Raw genomic sequence first — 19274 nt, 5'->3', positions numbered from 1 at the left:
CAATTTTGTTTGGTGCTTTTTCCATAGCAGGCAGTGATTGTTCCCAGTTTCTATTCATAATGAATCCAGTATTACAATGATCCTGGAGAGACTTGAAACACACATATTTGTTTTCATTTTGTTGAATTAATGTTATTGTTTTGTGACATTGTTCACATCTCAACAGTGAAATTACAAGTATTAACTTAAATAAATGTAGCAGCACAACGGCATAGAAATACTCCATTACATTATGCAGCAAAGTAACATGGTTGTGTTTTATACTATTGGATTTTGCTGATGAACATGTAAGCAGCACTGTAATGTTGTTTATTGGGGAATACTTACTTTTACCTGGACAGTTTAATCTGTAACATCATATTGTAGTAGCTGATCATGTGTTATATGTGCATGTAGAGGAAGAAGCACACTTTTCCTTGAATCAGATGCGGTAGTTTAGAAATAGCACAAGATGCAAACATTAAAGTGTCTTCTTTCCACCACTGCATGTAAGTTCTAAACCGATTTCCATACTTCTATGTATAGGGGGCGACATCACAGATGGCAGTTTGCCTTGTGGCGGTCTATAATCAGATCTTGACAACCTGTTCTTCCTGTTTCTGTCTCAACTGCTGATGTGTCCAGGTCAGCCGTTGTGCTACGTGTTTGCTCAGTGAAATTTCCATTCTCCTCCCTGCTTTCTTTTGCATTTTATTTCCTACAGTTTCTCTTTGAACACTGATCTGAAACCATCTCTGATCACTTCTCTGGTTAAAATTTCTCAACATGCTAATGCCTCCCTTCCCTTCTGTCATCATAGAAATAAAGTTAGAGCACCAAAAACCATCCCACCATCTCAGTACGTTTTGTTTCTCAATGAAATGAAGTTTATGTTATTTACTAAAAACAAATGAAAGCGAGTGCTTAAAATGTATATTTTTTATTATTTCTTTAGGAGCTAGGAAAAAAGTAAACCAAATTAATTTTAACAGAAGTTTGTACAATGCAGTTTAGATCGGGAAGCAGAGAAATTATGCAATATGGTGAGGGGGTACGAGATAAAGATGGTCATGTGTACTCCGGGGTCTTGGTAGCTGGAAAACATTCCCTTCAAGAACCAATTCAGGTCTAAGTATATGCAGGAATTATGGTTGAATAAATCGGAGAAGATCTCTGGCTCCAGTGTGGCAAATTCAGCTCCTTCAGAGTTTGCTTTTTCTCGGCGATAACATAATACACAAAAAATAATCTTACAATGTTGACATTGATATAAAATAAGCAAATTACAGATGGTAATTACAGATGAATTTAAGCAACGACACCATGCTTCTTCAAGCTAAGGTGCAAAATGAATAGAAGGGTTAAGGGTAGGCATGCGGTTAAACAGGACAAAAAACAAACAGAAAACAAAGGTAGAATAAACTCTTCATTTGTGGAAACCACAATATACAGAGTGATTTTTAACATCAGTCAAAAAAAGCAAAATAACTTACTGTAAATACAAAATAAATTCAAACCTTAAACTACAGGGGTGACATACTGAAAATTTTTACAACTTAATTATTTTGTTTTTGCTTAAAATAAATGTGTATTTTGTTGAACTCTTGGGTATGACTATAACCATTCAAGTGTCAAAAGGTTGGGTCAGTTTGACCTACATCATGGCAGAACACGTCATCACACCATCATTTAACCACCCAGTCTGGAGGACACAAGTACCCAGGGGGGGGAAGCCCTTCAAGTATTTGTTTTTTCTTTGCCCCAGTCAAATCAAAACGGTTTCTGCACAATTACCAAAGAATAGTGAATCTCAAAATAAACAGAAAATAAAGAAAACTAAAACGGCAATCATACAAAAAGGTAAGAAAGGAACGTTTTCTTCACTTTAGGAGATTGTATTTGCTTAACAGTCCTCTGGGGGTTGCTGTTGACCATATTATCGGAGCTGAGGAACTTGGACAAGAACAAACAATGAATAGCAGAGTACACTTTTAAATTATTTCCATGTGTTTGCAGTCTGCGAGATTGACGAGCGAGAGGGGATCATGTCCAGCAGGTACTCCCTCTGACGGGCGTCAACGGTGGCTGACGTCTTGTGACCTGTCAGGCTGGGATTCACGTAGGCCATTGTGACTCCTGTGAACATGCAAGAAGAGCAGCAGGTCAAGGTGTGGAGCAAAGCGGCATGCTGACGGTTTAATACTTTTTGAGGTGAATAAGAGGGGGGAGGGGGGAGCAGTATGATTTGACATAGCACCCGAATAGACAGCCACCCTTCAAAACAAAAGAGAGACACCAAGGAAAAATGACTACTCTAAGATTTAGCTGTGACACAGAGGAAAAAAAAACAAAAAAAAAACATAAACCACCACGGAAGGACTAAAGTAGGAAGATTGAGGTCACTGGCAGGGGAAGAACTGGAGAGTGGGATTGCCTTGTCCGAAAACATTTCCTGCTGCATGTTTCTTAACTGTGTTTTATTTTTCCTCTAGTGTGTGAGAATACATTACTGGTTACTGGATTGCAACAACCTTTGTGTAAGGTTGATACTGAGGAAGTTCAAGGATTGCTTTTGGACCAGACAGGAATTTGAAAGAGAGCAGATGTCAGGCGCCACAGTTGGGCCGATATTATATATTATATGTGAGTCTACCTGTATTATTGTTGCTCTGCTTCTTCCATGCACTGGATGAGGCACTACCTCCGCTGATATTCCTGCCGCCGCCGATTCCACTGCTGCTCACCTTTGAACTCTGGACAGAGCGGTGGGAAACATGGGCGTGCTTACCTGGCCGGCTGACCAAAGCTGCCGCCGCCACTGCGCTCTGCAGCTGGGAGGAGGAGGAGAAGGAGTGGGGGACGCCCCTCACCCCGACTGATGAGACACCATGGGACAGCTGGCCCTGGGAGCTCTGAGGGGACACAGAAAGGACGGTGGGTTGACTTTACAGCTGCATTGACTGCACAAGTGTTCCTCTTTACAGGAAAGAAATGACTCAAACCTGCTTGATGGAGTGATGGTGAAGAATGTTGCCTCCTCGGCTGACCTGGTGGTGGTGCTGGAGGGAGGACGCTCTGGACTGAGCCTGCTTCAGCTGCTGAGACACCAGCTGCTCTGCTTTCAACGATGAAGATGAGGAGCTACTGTGGGAGACTGGTGAGGACGCCTGCTGGAAGATACGCTGCTCTATTTCCTGCTCTTGCTGCAGTGCTTTGACAAACGCACCTTTCAGCCTATTGGTATGCTCAGCTTTCAAAGCCTTTTTCTGATTGGATGACATGCACTGTTCACAGAGGACTACCCCGCCTTTTGTCTTGTCCTGCCTCCAGCGGCAGGTGAAGTCAGTGTTGCACTGGGTGCAGATGAAGGGTTCTTTAACAAGGCTCTTTGACAGTGCTACACCTGTCTTACCTGGACGGAGAGAAAGGGGAAAACCCAGATTTACTGATTAAACTCAACTCTCAACTCAACTTTATTTATAAAGCCCTTTAAAGACAGCCGCAGCTGACACAAAGTGCTGAATATAAGACATATAAGACATAAAACAAACAATATAAAAACAATAATAAACGATAAAACAATGTTAAAATAATAATAAAGCAAAAACAAAAACAGAGTCTCATGCTGGGTTAAAAGCGAAGGAATAAAAATGGGTCTTAAGACGTGTTTTAAAAATGGACAGTGAAGGGGCTTGTCTAATGTGTAGAGGGAGGTCATTCCATAATTTAGGACCAGCAGCGGAAGAGGCTCTATCCTCTCTGAGCTTCTGTTTAGCCCTTGGTACCTCCAGGAGCAGCTGATCAGCTGACCTGAAGCACCGGGCAGGAGTGTATGGGTGGAGCAGCTCAGAGAGGTAAGGTGGGGCGAGACCATTTAAAGACAAATAAAATAATCTTAAAATTGACTCTAAAATGCACAGGCAGCCAGTGGAGAGAGGCCAAAATGGGAGTAATGTGCTCCCTCTTACGTGTTCCAGTTAGGAGGCGAGCGGCAGCATTCTGAACTAACTGGAGACGTGCGAGGGAGGACTGGCTGACTCCGAGATAAAGTGCGTTACAGTAATCCAGCCGCGATGTGACGAAGGCGTGGATTACTGTTTCAAAGTGCTTTTGTGCAAGAAAGGGCTTCACCTTTGCCAGCTGCCTAAGATGAAAAAAGCTGGACTTAACTATTGCACCGATTTTCTGGTCGAGTTTAAAATCACTGTCCATCTTAAAACCCAAGTTTGTGACTGTTTGCTTCCTGTAATGCACCAAGGGGCCCAAGTCAAGAGCCACTGGGACTGAACACCATCACTTCTGTTTTATTTTCATTTAACCCTCTCTTCATTTTAAAAAGTTTTAAAAACCAACAGAGGTGTTTACATGGTGTCAAGGAGGTAATTACAAAGAAACATGCAGACAGACAGATATTTAAATGTCCTGACTACAAGTGGACACTTTTTGAAAGAGATCCAACATTTAAACCTTACAAAGAAAAGCAGCAAATCGTCACAATTTAGGAGCAGGAGCTGGAAAATGACGTTTGACATTTGTGCTAGAAAAATCATTTTCCCTCTACGTGCGTGAAACATGAAGACCAACACACCTCTGTGGATTGTGTCCAGCAGATTCTGTACCACTTCTTCCAGGCCCACCAGGTAGATGAACTCATTATTGGCTGCAGAGGGCAAGAAGTTAAACTCTGGGGCTGGGGGCTTGGGTGGGGGAATCTCCAAGAGGGTCTTCTCCAGTTGTTTACGTAGGGCGAGTTTAGCTGCAGCTTGACGGCTGGCTGGGGAGTCGTTCACGTTAACCACGGACATGCCGCCGCTTCCTGAGGAAGAGCCCTTCAGACTGGACGGCGAGGCCTTTAAACACAAGCAAAGTTAATAATCAGTCAATAATCAGAACATCTTTGACTTGTTAAAGCAATATAGAAGTTACCAAGGAATTGTTGTTAAACTAAACACAAGGTGTTCAATTATGAAATAATACAGATGGAGCCCAATTCAAAGCTCCTGTGACCATAAAAAATGTGCAAATATTAGAGAAAGCCACTTTTAGACTAACATTATACTGCTACACATGAGTGTACAATGTGGTGGTTACTATATGATTATTAAATATAGCTTATGATACATTAATGTAGCTGGACCAGTTTTGCTTTGCTTATATATATATATATATATATGTATATGTATATGAGCAGGTGGTCTGAGCAGATGGTCTGCAGCTGAAAACCACCTGCTCAGTCAATCAGTATAACAGCAGAAAAGTCAAATACGAAGTCAGTAACTTTGGCTAACCAGCTACTTTATTCCACAACTTTACCTTCACTTTTTATCCAAAAAACAAACAAACATCGTGTTAATTTGACGAACTACCGTTGAAGCTTCGAGCATTTCTAATCGCCAGTGAATGCAAAGAAAATAATGCCAAAATGGAAAATTGAAACGGCGTGGTACCTAAACCTTCCTTTACATTACGGCTGTAGTTATATTATGTCTTAAAACACCCAATATTATGTGTAAGTGTTTAAAGAGAAGTGAAGAAAGAACATGCATGTAGGCATGTGGACAGGCGAACACAAATAGTCCTGAGGAGACGATTACAGACCACCTCCTCCCATTTAATGAACCACAAATACTTAAATTTTGCAAATTGTTTACAATTTTTAAAGATGAATGAACTTAAAAAGACTGCACACTGTTAGTATAAGTTACCACATTGTTACAGAAATAATGATGATTTTTCATCTTGATAAATTTGATCGTTAAAGTGTGTATCTGTTTTTGGTAATCACACTGTTTCAACATGGTACAATGTTGGACCCTTCATTTAATAACTTGTTATGGAGAGCAGAAGATATGTCAATCATTCAAACTTTTAGGAAACATTTTCAGAACCAAAAAAACTTACTCAAATATTCAAACATCAAACTCCCTGAGCTCAGATAAGTGTATAATCTATACATCTATATACTATTGAAGTATGTGCAAGCTCTGAGTTCAGACGATAGATCTGTACCTTGATGTACCTTTAAGAACACCACTGCCCACAGTGTGCATCCTTCTCTTTATCCCATGGTCCTTATATAGTAACCTTTTCACACTCGTACCTGTCTGTTGTGTGTCCTGATGTTCAGCATGCTCTCCCTCACTCTCTGGTCTGGAGCCTTGTGTTTGTGCCTCATCTTAAATTGAATTATTACAATCAAAATTAAGAATACCATTGTCCAAAGCATTTTTCTATTCATACATTGCTTGGGAATGTTAGATCTATCTAGGACATGGTAGTACCTTAAATATATATACACAGACTTTGTCGGTTCAACAGTTCTGAACGTCCGGCTGAATTGTCAACTTTCACGGACGTGATGCTGACAGTGGCTTGACTCTATGATTCTTGTTGAAGCCCAGGAATTAGTTTTATATGTAAAAACATGTATTAAAATACAGAACAATTACAAAACGTCATGTAGGACTTCTGGCTGTACCGTGCCATATTTCACCATAGCTATTATAAAGTATTTTACTTGATCATCAGGCTCCACGGCACTCTCTGAACTGAACCTTTTGAGGTCAGCCTCCACAGAAAATAACTCTCTTTAACATTACGCTAGAGATAAAAACTCATTCACAGTACTTTGCATAGATATAATACACTGTGTATTTGTATGTCACCGACTGAAATATTTGTTTTTAGTTACTTATTAGCTACTACTTTCTAATAATCACTTCTGAGAAAATGGGCCTACTCCACATGAAATTGTTTCACTCGTGTCTTATGTTTCACCTGCTGGCCTGCTTGTAGTCGTACTCCTCCTATTTATGAAGCTGCTTTTGTCTTTCCCCCAGAAGTGCAGCTCAGCCAAAGAGGGCAAATAGGTTGGTAACTTTAGACCTGTCACTGGAGCGCTCTGCTTTCTTTCAAATGCAATAAAAAAAGTCCTATGTGTTTAACTTAGAAGCACCTCTGAGATACTGACCAGTGTGTTCGCATTGCTGCCAACCCTGATAAGGCCTGGCTGGACCATGCCTCTCTGGCCTGCAGGGGCTGAGGTCCTCGGGCCCAACAGCAAAGGCGGGGGTCCTGAACCGCCAGAGGCAGCCAACTGCTGCTGCTGTTGCTGACGGAGAGCCTGGATCTGCTGTGGAGATACAGAGATGGGCTAACCAGGACAATGAGAGGGATGACATGGAGGGACATCACAAACAAAGGCAGTGGAGGACAGGGGAGGGACATCAAAAGCACCAAGGCAAAGGGCACACACACACAGAGAAAGGCGCAAAGAGAGATCATAAGTCTCTTTTAAGTGTAAATATTTCCCTGCAGTTTGTCTCAGAGATGGTGCAAAGAAGTCTAGCACTGACCTGACAAATATATAAAAATATAATTTTAAACATTGTTAACATTTCCACATGACTCACCTGTGCCCCTCTGACCAGAGGCGGCATGATGATCTGGGAGCCATGTTTGGACGACACCTGCTGTCCTCCTCTGACCAGTGGTGGAGGGATGACTGTGCCTGAACTCCTGCCAGTCAAAACCTGCTCAGAGAAACACACCATCAGAGAAACGGTATGAACTTCAGCATTGAAGGTGCTGTCACACTGATATGCTGCCTGTATGCATGTGTGATAGCGGAGTATTAACCTGCTGCGAGCCTTTATTGCTTGTAATTGTTCCCCGAATTAGAGGAGGAGGAGCAGAGGAGCCGGACAGATTTGAGGACTGAGAAAGAAACAGGAGAGTATTAAACAACGTCAAGAACGCTTGAAGTGGAAGTCTAGGTTGAGCGAGGCTGTGTCGATATTTAAATCACTGTTCACCTTCTGGAGAGTGTCCCTCTGTATCTGGCTCTGTCGAAGCTTCTTCAGCAGCACCAGCTTGGCCTCCTCCAGTCTCAGCTCTTCCTTCAGCTGTTTAATGATGCGCTCCCTCTCCGCCGGGCTGCTCTTCTATACTCAACAGATCACAACATCACTTACACCACTCGCAATACAAAAAGATTTTTTTTTAAAAACCCTTCCCAGTGATCATCGTTTAACATTCGATGTCGGAGCCTCAGCTGGTCCATGTGGGCCCACTAATAGCTCTTTCAAGACACAATGTGATTTGAGCTGAGCTCGCCCGCTGAGTTCAGCACGCTCTGCTCTACCCGGGAAATCTGATTGAACTTGAGCGCACAGCTTTGCATCGGAAATAATAGATTTCAGACGGCAGTGGTGCTGTTGTCACGTTGTGTCTGAAAGTGTCATAACTGTGTGACAGTGAACACCTATCCAACTGGATGAATGCCATTTTGGATTTGGAGAGTTTATAGTTAGAGCTGACCTGAACCATGTAGACTGCTGAAGGACTTCCCATCATGAACTGAGCTCTTCTCTTCCTTTTCTCTCTCCATCTGTACACACTCATGCCCCATCAATGCATGAAACTAACTTAGCTTCTTCCCTCTGCTTTCCTATTGTTACTATTATTATAATTATCATTATTACTACCTTTAGTCAGATCTCCATTTAAGTTTATAGTTATAATTATTTTATTGCTGCTGTGCATCTGGGCTGGCTTCTGCCTGTTAGAAGGAAGTGATTCCTTGCCACTGTCGCCAAATGCTTGCTCATGGTGGGGAATGTTGGGTCTCTGTAGATACTAAAGAGTACAGTCTATACCTACTCTATATGGAAAGTGTCATGGGATAACACTTGTTGTGATTTGGAGCTATAAAAAATAAAACTGAATTGACTGAATTAAAATATCTGCCCACTTATTTCCACTTACTCTGAGCTTTGAAGTTAGAAAATAACTTGTTGACGCCCAACTGAATCAACTCTCCGTGTCCACATTTTTAAAGAAGACTTGTAATGCATGACTTCATTGTAGGTGTGTCTCACCATGAGCAGGTCTGTGTCCAGCTCCTTGAAGTGGCTCAAGCCGTTCATTGGTGGACTGGGGGAGTCGTTATCTGACAAGATGATGACGTCGTCATCTTCAGGGGATGGAGGGCGCTTCTCCCTTTTTATGCTGCTAGACAATGACATTATGTTTTTTGTTATTTTATAATTCGAGCATGAATAAAACAAAGCAACAACATCAGTTATGTCAAAAATAATTCTCGTTTTTTTCCATTTAACCATTCCTCTTTTATTTCCTTTATTTGTTAGTTTGTCAAAATCACCTCTTTGCACACTGTCTGACAGTATCACAAATATTCTGTATCAGCCCGTTTCAGCTCTTTAATGAAGCTTTATGATGAGAAATAAACAAATCAAAGACTTGTTTTTTATGGCTGCAAAGTTCCATCAAATTAAGATATTTTACACACATTTAAAGACACTGGGATCTCCAATAAAATGTTAATGAAAGATGAACACGTAGATCTCAACTGTCTCAAACATTAGCACCCGTTAGTAATGTCTGTATTCACGGAGCTTTACTCCTCAACCACTATCATAATTTATGGCCCGTGGGTTGATCTGCTCCACTACAATCTAGCAAGTCTGGACACACACAGCCTCTCCATGCGGCGTCACTTCACATTGATGCTTTTCCAACAACAGAATGCCAAAGGGGGCAAGGTGGGACTCAAAGCTCAAGCAAAGGTCTTAAAGTCACAATGCACTGGCTGCTTTAGGAGCATAGATTTCCTGTTGAGACAGGATGTTGTGGTAGGTCGTAACAGGAATCAGGAGCATTAGTGTCTGGCTACACACGTCATCAAAACATACTAAGAAAATGAAAGCATGTGGACTTCTTGGAGGCAGTTTGAATTAACCCTCATCTACGTATGAAAAAATAAGTCACATGATCATGCACACATATCTTCTCCTGCAAAGTGACGAATCAGCTGCAGGCTACACATGAGAGCAGATGACCTAAATTCTTTGACGAGTGCCACTAAAAAACTAAAGACCATGACTAATGTTCCTCTTAAAAATAAAGATGGCCTTGTGATTACACAGATTATGTATTTATGCAAAGCATTAGAAAGTCGTTAAAGTCAACGCATGACATCGTGAGGCCTGTCTCTCCTACCCTCCTCCCTGTGTGTGTGTGTGTGTGTGTGTGTGTGTGTGTGTTAGTCTCTCCTCAGGGCTTAGCGCCATCATCACTTCCTGTGGATTAATCACTACTCTTCCAAAGAAATCACATGACCTCAAAGTCACCGTCACGTGACACACTCACTTTTCCTCCCCCCCTCCCCTCACCGTTCCTTCCACTGTGGAAACCATGGCAACAACCGGCTAGAACCGGTTTGTGACACACGGCTTCATTTTGTGTGAGGGGAGTTTTTAGGGTTCAGGTGGTGGTGAGTAGGGGGGAAAATGGAGGTAGACTCAAAAGATAAAAGTTGACCTCTGAGGACGACACCGCCCCCCCACCACCACCACCACCACCCTCCCCCATCACCCCTAATGCATTAAGTTTGAAGGTCAGAAAAGTAACTTTAAACATTTTTAGGTCTTTGTGAATGCAAATTAAAGTGTCATTTAGCCTTTTTTCCTTCAGATACATGAGGTAATTTCTGTGTAGATGACGTTTTCTGCACATTACTTTTTTGACAGGTACTTCATGTGGCGAACAGAGTTCACTGTAAACTGTTTCTCACCCTCTCGAGGTGCTCATGTCCACCGGCTGCTCTCCCGTCTGAACTTCCACTTTAATGGTGGCCTTCACCTCGCCTGCAGCCAGCATGCCACCGGACGCCTTCGGCTCGGTCAGTCGGACCCGACTCCTTGTATCGATAGATGCTGGCTCTGTCCTCACCTTGCTGGCTTTATCATTGCACTCAGTCCGACTGTCTGAGCCCAGCTCTGCCGTCTGTTGTCTCTGGGTCCTCTCTAGATCATCCTTCACCGGCTGAGAATCCAAAGGTAACGGCAACCGCCTCTGCTCCTCCTCCTGACCTTTCTCGTGCTCTGATCCATCCCTAGTCCGGCTCTGATCATCCTCTGCTGGTACAGGGTCAGGTGAAGGACTAGTTTGTGCCTGTGTTGTGGGTTCAGAAGGGTCCAATTTAGGCTTTTTGCTTTCACTGTCAGCATCGGAGGGTTCTATAGACTGGGGTGCAGCATCCCTCTCCAGCGCCCTCTTTTGGCTGCGCGTCTGGCGGACAGCCTCCTCAGACATCCCCTGCAGACAAAGAAAGAAATAACGGTATTATCTGTATCACCACAGGATAAAAATTAGTTATTTAAGCCATTATTTGAGTCAGGCCACAGTTTATCACAACATGCAAAGATCTAAGTAGTAAAATAAAAACAGACTAAATAAGTGGATAGAAAAGGCTTTGTGTAGAACAGGTAACATTTTATGAAGACAATGTTAAGTGTGCCTGCTTATGCTCAAAATAGCAGGCAGGCTGTGAACACTGTAAACCAGTTACAGGATCTTAAAATGGTAATTGTTGAAAGCTGAGTTGACGAGTAAGCATTGAAAGCAGTTGATCTGAAGGCAATGAAAGAAACCTGTAGGTGGTTCTATCAGTATCCGTAGTTGTGCAAGCACTGACAGCAGTTGGCTAGCCACTGCAAATGTGAATTCTTGTGAAATATTGTACGGGAGCTGCATCAAAGCTCAAACACTTAAAAACAAGGCCTCAAGTGTGGAGTTGAAGTTGAAGCATTGGAAGGAGTTAGGAGGAGCATTGAAAGGAGGCTCCTTGTGGAGTTTTAGAGCCTTTATCAGCTCTATGAATGGGTCCCCGTTTAGTTTATCTGGTGAACGTGCACAAGGGTTACGCAATACACAGCGCTATCAACAGCGTCACACTATTTCACTGATCAACAGGTGGCGATAACATGCCAAGACATGCTGCAATGGACCAGCAAAGACAAGGAAGAAGAAGGCCACAAGCTAAAAAAAACTTTTATGTTATCAACGTTGGATTGAAAATAAATTTTAAAAATCGTCTTTGCAAAGGTTTTATAAGGAACGACACTGTTTTTTGACACTATGTGTTTTGGTGACACTGAATGTAAACATAAAACTCCACTAGGCTCCTTTAAGGTGTCTCTGAAGCGGAAGTTGAGTAGCTAAAACAGTGGAAGTGTAAACGTTTGATTTAAGTTTCCAGTTTAAACCAACAGGCATCATTCGCCCTGATGCTCCACGTCTTTGCCGATCTGGCAGGACAGCCAGATCAAGCATACACCATCCATTCTTTTTACTGTCAGTGGTTTAAACCTAATCAGCAGCTAGATTATAATTTTTACGCAAGTCCTTAAAGTAACTTTTAAATGGAGTTTGTTCCATGTTAATGTCAGATTTGACCGGAGCTACATACACAACAACACATCACCAAAAGTCTTTCTATCTTTCTCTCAGCAACCTCCGGCACTATGGAGGCAATTAATAATTGTCAGCGAATAAATGTGGCGTTCAAAATAAAGTTGATTACAGCCGTTTGGTTCTCCACAGCTGCACCGCACACCATTTGTAAATTTTAAACTGATTGGACGTCATTTTATTTATGTGACTCAATACAGAGTTACTACCCATTCATAAATTCAGTGTGGTTGTGCTTGTGGGCCTATCATCGTAGACAAAACTGACCTTGAATCAGATGTAAGGCGACACATGTGGGGACTAAAATGTCCAGCAGACAAAACATGTTGGATTAGTAAGGTCACATGACCAAGATGTTGACTCAAACGTCCAATTATCCAAATTTCAGTCTAAACCAAAAACCCAAAAGAAGGTAAAAGCTGAAAAAAAAAATAAGATGGAGTGCTGAGTAAGCAGTCGATTCTCACTGCAAAAACAAGGTCTTTTGAAAGAGCGGTAAGAAAAAAAAATGGTGCAGTGGGACATCAAGCAGCTGAAGGAACATGACATTGTTAAAAGGAACGTAGGGAACATCCTAAATTAACTAGAGCATGATTTCTGTTCAAAAACGACACATGAAACACGATTATTTTAGTCATTTATGTGTTCTTTTTATGTTGATTTTTCATATTTGATCCTCCTATCTCTTTCCTTGTGTCAGCCACCGAGGCGCACCAGATCCATTACCGTCCGATATCCCCTGTGCAACAAATTCAATCCCACCAGATGTTGACATGCCAGCGGTGGCGCGGTGAGACAGATACAGCAGCTCGTTCTGTCAGACAGTTGAGCGGTTGTGTGCTCTTGCACACACTCACAGATGTGTACAAGTACGTCGTATACCCCAACAGTGGCTGCTCTAAATCCCTCGGTGTCTGGTCAGCGATGAGAGATGGTAGACCACATGGGTCAATACGCATTTACCTTTAGGTTTTTCATAATGGCCTATTACATTGTTCTGTGTTCACCTCAGATGCACTTTCTATATCAGTGTATAAAAAGCCATTTATGTATAACAGACATCCTTTGTTGATGAAGGGGCCAGTACGCTTCAACAGAAGTGTTTGTCAGACAACCGAACAGCTTCAGAAACCTTCTCCAAAACACACACACACACACACACACACACACACACACACACCTTTTGATGTCAATACTAGACTGAGTCCTACGCTTTTTTTTTTTTTTGTAATTTTCCGAAACCAACAGTCTGAGAAGCACACACGCTTCACACAGTATTTGGACAGGTGTGTGTGTGCGGAGATGAGAAAATAAGGAGGGTTTGAAGAGCTCTCTCAAACACTTACACCTGTATTTTGGTCACTTTTTTTAAGTGTATAGCCAAGTGCAACACTATGAATGCCTTCCAGGAGCGACGAAAGTGTGTGCTATTCCCGTTTATCGCGTCTGACTTGTCCCGCTGCTTTTGAGTGTAGCCGTGGCTCAGGTATACAGGAAAAAAAAGTAACTGGTCATTAATTTAATTAAATGAATACATTTTTGCAGTAAGTGTCGAGCATGTAAACGTCATATCCCTTCAGAAACGTGAATAATAAACCCTTTTCCCTAGCTGGAGTAGACACCGTGATGAGGCATGCATCATTTTCGAGGATCCTGATCGTGATCGAGTGAGTCATCAACTCCTACTACCTAGTAGCTAGTCAGAAAGGCAAAAAACATGATGTAAATAATGATGATTAGAATAAATAAAAGGGAAAGTATGACTTTGGTACCGTCTAATTTTCCATTACTCATAATTAGAGTCACCAAATCAAGCAAAGTGACTGCTGACGAAGCTTGGTTGGTTCAGTTACACCTGTGTGCATGCAGAAACCTGGATGCACACAACACAGGGATGTAAATAACCAGGTTTTTCATCTTTAGTGCAAAACCAGGATAATATTTGCATTCACAGGCACTCATTGAAATGACTTTGGTCACTATCAGACGCGTAAAAGGTAAACACGTGGCATGCTACAGGAGGTGACCTGTGCTCAAAGTTCAGCGAATCTAAAACAGAAAGCACAAGTGACATTCAGAGACGTACACTCCGGCTGCCGCAATTCACGAACCACGACGACAAAGTTATGTCCTGAATCATATTCATGCTTGAACGTTAGAGAATCGAGACCCAAACCAAGTCTGCTGAGGCCCTCAGTCTGCCCAGCGACGCACTACAGGAAGCCATGGTTTTTTTGGAGGAGGACTACAATTAACCCTTACAGCCTACCACTTCTCAGTGACACACTGTACACACTCCATCCCCCCTCCCCTTCCTGTTCTCAGATGGTTATGGTGGTGAGCATAAAGCACGCTCAGTGTATCCATGATGTACCTATACAATATTCATACACAGTCACAATGCAGCATTCAGGGGAATCATCTGATAACAGAGAGCTGACTAAGTTGTTTTTTTATATACTATGACATCACTGAGACACATATGACATGACCCTTCCCAGGATTCAGTGGGACACACAAAGCAGTTTTCCTGCGAACCAGTTTAAACCGGTTGGCTAGTGTGTGTGTGTGTGTGTGTGTGTGTGTGTGTGTGTGTGTGTATGACTGAGCGAGAAGCTGAAGCTTGTATTAACCCTTCAGGTGCTGGTGCAGACGCCAGGCTTGCACAGTGACGGCCATTATACAGTGTGTGAGTGCGTGTGTGTGTGTGTGTGTGTGTGTGTGTATGTGTGTGTGTATGTGTGTGCTGGGGAGATGTGATGGTGTTATGAACTCTGATGCATATAGCTGTGAAATGATGCTGGGTGGAAGAAGTTAGACATGGGGAACGCCACCCACCACCACCCCCCATCAAACCTTACACGGACACTGACCCTATCTTTGTAACAGGGGATCTGAATGGCTGACAGGTTTCACATTTCATCTCCTTGGCACACACACACACACGCACATGCACACGCACACACACACACACAGGATCCACTCAAGATCTCTACATCACATTTTAACAAGCGCAAAAGCTCTGAAGACAGCTTGAACTGAAGGGAGAAACTCAACTTTACACATCTGACAAACAGGCTGCGTACAAGTTAACACACAAGTAAACCGGGAACCACACATCAGGATAACGAGCTATTTTCATTTTATACTATTTTTAATCAGTCGGCCTGTGTGGTTATGAAAGTTTGGTGTGATGACCTCTCTAAACAATACTATCCTGATGAATATTTAAATGAAATGGAAATTTCACTGTTAACACTGTTAAAACATTGCACGCTGTAAGGTGGTAGTCATGGTGACGTGTCTTTTTAATGATTACTTTTTGGCATTTCTACTTTATAGAGACCAGTGGTAGGAGACAGAGCGGGAATTGAACCCAGGTCACTGCGGTAAGGACTCATCCTTGATACATGGTGCGTACATTTGCTGTACATAGTTTGACAGTGTTTATCCAATTAAACTCAATCCTCACATTAACATTTGCAGTGTAATTACATCACAAGCATATTATCAAATTGCATTGTGCGGGTACTTGACTCTTGGCGATGGCGGCGTTCACCAATGCGGAATACGCGCACTCTAATCTGGTATCAGGTTGCGACCACTATCAGGGCACCACGGTGCAAGCCAGAATATACAGTTTATCTACACCTGTCTTGTTTCCTGCCCCAAGGCGGTTATTTATCTAGTCACTTGTGGATCATGTCAACCATCAGTCACTCAATCACCCTTCATCCAGGCTGGCAGACCCACTCTCAAACCATCATCGATGTCTGGCTGCACATACAGTACGTGTTCAGCATTTTATTTACCCACCAACAAACCTTTAACCTGTGAAAACATATTCCTACACTGCGCGGAGGGGGTTTTCACAATACTGAGCGACCACGCAGCCGCACTGCCTTGTAAAACTGCTGCACCAGCAAAATATTCTTATCAATTATCTGGGTGCATTTGCCTGATGTCAGACAGAATTGTCAACTTTTTGAAGCAGGCCGATTTGAAGGTCTGGACTCAGCCAATGGTTGCATCTGTCAGAACAACAAGTGATAGCAACAACGGTCCTCCAAAGCTGCAGCTAGAAACAAAACCTTGATAAGATAATTGAACAATTTAGCTTTCGTCATAGCCAAAGCAAACCTATGTGGGTCACTGGTTTGCTCCATTAAATAACTTAACAAGCCAGTGCTTTGTGCAGTGACTAATGACAATGTCTACACAAAATAGGCAGAAGAAGGCAATTAGAGAGCAAATTGCTGCCTATATGTTTGATGAAGTCATGGAGGCTTGACCAAATAGCTGCCCTGTGACCCCTGTAGTCATGTGGAGCAGCTTTAAATGTGGCCAACAGATGACCCTTTCTAGAACAATGGCTGATTACACAACTTCTCTGGATCAGTCTTGTGTGTGATCACTGGAACGGCACTTTCATGGAAAACAACAAAACTTCTGAGCACTTTCTGACCCACACAAGTCTTGCAATTATATTACTGTCAAATGGGTCACTCTGAAGTGGATAGGACTTACAGTGGAAGTACAACTTCAACAATGTCTCTCATACAAGGTTGCACCATCAAAGCAAAGCACCCCTCTTCTGATCGGTGTCAGACAACCCCTTCACTAAAGGCAACCTGTATTTTGTTCACCGTGACAGTTCATAGACAATGCAACAGATTGTTAACATGCAAATAACACATTACAAAGCCTTTGTTCACACAAACAACTGAGAGTTCGTTCCAGATCTCCACAGAGAGGCAATAAAGTCTCCAAACAGCAGATCACTTCACCAACACCACCATACCATGCCCACTCTACACGGTATGCACACCACTTGATTTGAAGTGCCTCTGTTGTACACAGGTGCTTATTAAGCACTTATCTTAAATATATGTGACACAAAAAAGGAGAGCTGCAACAGTTCTGATAAACAAACAATTCTTTAAAGTAACATTTCAAGTAAAAAAAAATCATAAAATATAAATATCTTCTAGTTTTCTTCTATAATGGTGAAAAACATCACCATCCTGTCATAACATAGCATAATCTCTAAAATGATGAATTCTGCAACATAATATAATAACATTCATGTAGCAACAAAACATGCTTAAATTGCCTCTAATAACATGACAGACACATGTAATAAAACCTTAATAAATCAGCATTAAGCTTTCTTAAACTGTCACAAATAAAGTTAACAGCAGTACCCAGTCTCTTCATAACAGATGTAAAATGCTGCATGTGGCAACACTTCATATCCAATCATTAAATATTCAAATCTATCCGAGATAAATCAGAAATGTTAGAATAAACTGTGTGTGATGGCAGAAAATCCTGAGTCCTTGTCCTGAAGCGCTGCAAACTCCTATAGAGCTGTGTGTGTGTGTGTGTGTGTGTGTGTGTGTGTGTGTGTGTGCCTGTCTGGGTGAGAGCAAGACACAGAGAGGGAGTGTGTGCGGTGTGTGTCAGAGTGTGTGTGTGTTCAGCTTTAAGAGGAGGAAGACTACGGTTGTCACAGAGAGAAGTAGGAAGATTAGCTACCAGATAGCAGCAGAACCAGCACTGGTGCCAAGGGGGGCTTAAAGCGGGCAGCGGCGTCCACCATTAACGTTACACCATCCAAACCGAACTCAGCCCTTTAAAAAACTAAACCCAGCCCACGGTACATGTGCAACTAGCCGGCTTTTTTTTTTTTTTTGGTATTATTATTATTATTATTGACACCGCCTCAAGAGGAGGCGAGCGTGTTATTAGTTAGCGAGCTAACACGAGCTAACGTCGCACAAACAAAAACACGAAGCGGCTCGAGCTCGTGAAATAAACGGTTAACGTCTGACCGGCCAACGGCTGCCGCGAGACAGAGAGAGAGAGGGAGAGAGAGGGAGAGAGAGAGGGGGGGGGGACACAAAGTCAAAGTAGTAGAAGAAGTCCCTCCAAGCCCCCGGCTCATCATCATAACCCACAGGACCAGAACCGAGCCCGAATCGTTGACCTGACTGCAACCCGATGCGGGACAATCTAGCAGCTCAAAACAAAACAAAAAAAGAAAAAAAGAAAAGGAAAAGGGGGGGCACAAACTTTCACCCCTCTGCCCGAAAAAGTGAGGCTGTGTGGCGGCTCACCGGGACTGTTTACCTGCCTGTCCCCCCCTCCCCGAGGTAACAAACCCGAGTCGGAACTCAGAAATTTCAGCGACCGGCCCACGGACTGAGCTTGCCGCCGCCGCCGCCGCCACCGAAGAGCCGCCGGCGTTGAAACGTTATAATCCTTACCTCATTTAACGACTTCTACCGCACACAATCAAGTCCAGGGATCATGGTTACAAGCTGACACACGTAAAGAAAAGAAAAAACGTAAAAATAAGATATATTTTTTGGGGGCTGAGCGAGCCCCCCTCTCCCTCTCCTCCACCAGTGCTCAACCTTTGGCTCTGCGGAGAAGTGTTACTTTTCAACAGCCCATCAGCTTCTTTATCGTCACAGATAGGTGGAGGAAAACCTGGCTCCTCTCGACGACTCCGAATAAAAGGCTCCCCTCGATCCACTTACTAAAAAACTTCGGCTTCACCTCATTCAACTTACTCGGTCGCTTTGTTGCCCCTTCCCGTCGACCAAGGAATGTTTAATCTGCAGTTAACCTCGATAAATCGTTGCTTTTTTAGAAATCCAGGGGATATCCTCTTTTTTTCGGCCCTCCCCACTGCCGCGTCTGTTGCCAAATAATGCGCCTCAACACACATGGAGCCGCTGCGTCCTCTTAGTGGGCATGCGCACCTCGGCATACCAGGGCGACCGGATCACATCATGTAAGCCAGTGACCACCAAGGGCCAAAGCAGGACGACCATGCCAGGGGCCATGGGCTCCTCGGGCTGACCCTAGCAAGACCAGACATCCCCTCTAATACACACACACTCTCTCACTTACACACACACACACACACACATGCACAAGCACTATGTCACAATAAAGACATGTGATAAGTGAAAGCATCACAGATTTCCTCACTTGCATCTTAATTGCCTCTG

The 19274-nt window shown here is 42.9% G+C and overlaps 1 protein-coding gene across 1 annotated transcript; it reads right to left on the bottom strand.

Moving 5' to 3' along the window:
- Positions 1 to 903: 903 nt before the first annotated feature.
- Positions 904 to 17849, bottom strand: LOC104924841 (transcriptional repressor p66-alpha). The gene is made up of 12 exons (XM_027285406.1): positions 17791 to 17849; positions 10574 to 11097; positions 8859 to 8991; positions 7794 to 7922; positions 7618 to 7695; positions 7392 to 7511; positions 6950 to 7132; positions 6080 to 6154; positions 4568 to 4829; positions 2982 to 3391; positions 2633 to 2891; positions 904 to 2115 (listed from the first exon to the last, which is right to left on the bottom strand). Exons 2-12 carry the CDS (start codon positions 11092 to 11094, stop codon positions 1976 to 1978), a joined length of 2310 nt encoding a protein of 769 aa, XP_027141207.1. The 5' UTR covers positions 11095 to 11097; positions 17791 to 17849; the 3' UTR covers positions 904 to 1975.
- Between the last annotated feature and the right edge of the window lie 1425 nt (positions 17850 to 19274).

This window comes from Larimichthys crocea, chromosome XII, assembly GCF_000972845.2.
Source record: "Larimichthys crocea isolate SSNF chromosome XII, L_crocea_2.0, whole genome shotgun sequence".
Classification (NCBI taxonomy): domain Eukaryota; kingdom Metazoa; phylum Chordata; class Actinopteri; family Sciaenidae; genus Larimichthys; species Larimichthys crocea.
This window is presented reverse-complemented; position numbering and strand designations above follow the sequence as displayed.

Excerpts from the sequence above, each read along its gene's own strand:
- LOC104924841 (XM_027285406.1), bottom strand. The coding sequence starts at position 11,094 with ATGTCTGAGGAGGCTGTCCGCCAGACGCGCAGCCAAAAGAGGGCGCTG. Across the intron at positions 7,923-8,858 it reads TGGACACAGACCTGCTCATG|AAGAGCAGCCCGGCGGAGAG; the intron begins GTGAGACACACC and ends TGTTGAGTATAG. Across the intron at positions 2,116-2,632 it reads GCAGAGCAACAATAATACAG|GAGTCACAATGGCCTACGTG; the intron begins GTAGACTCACAT and ends GCATGTTCACAG.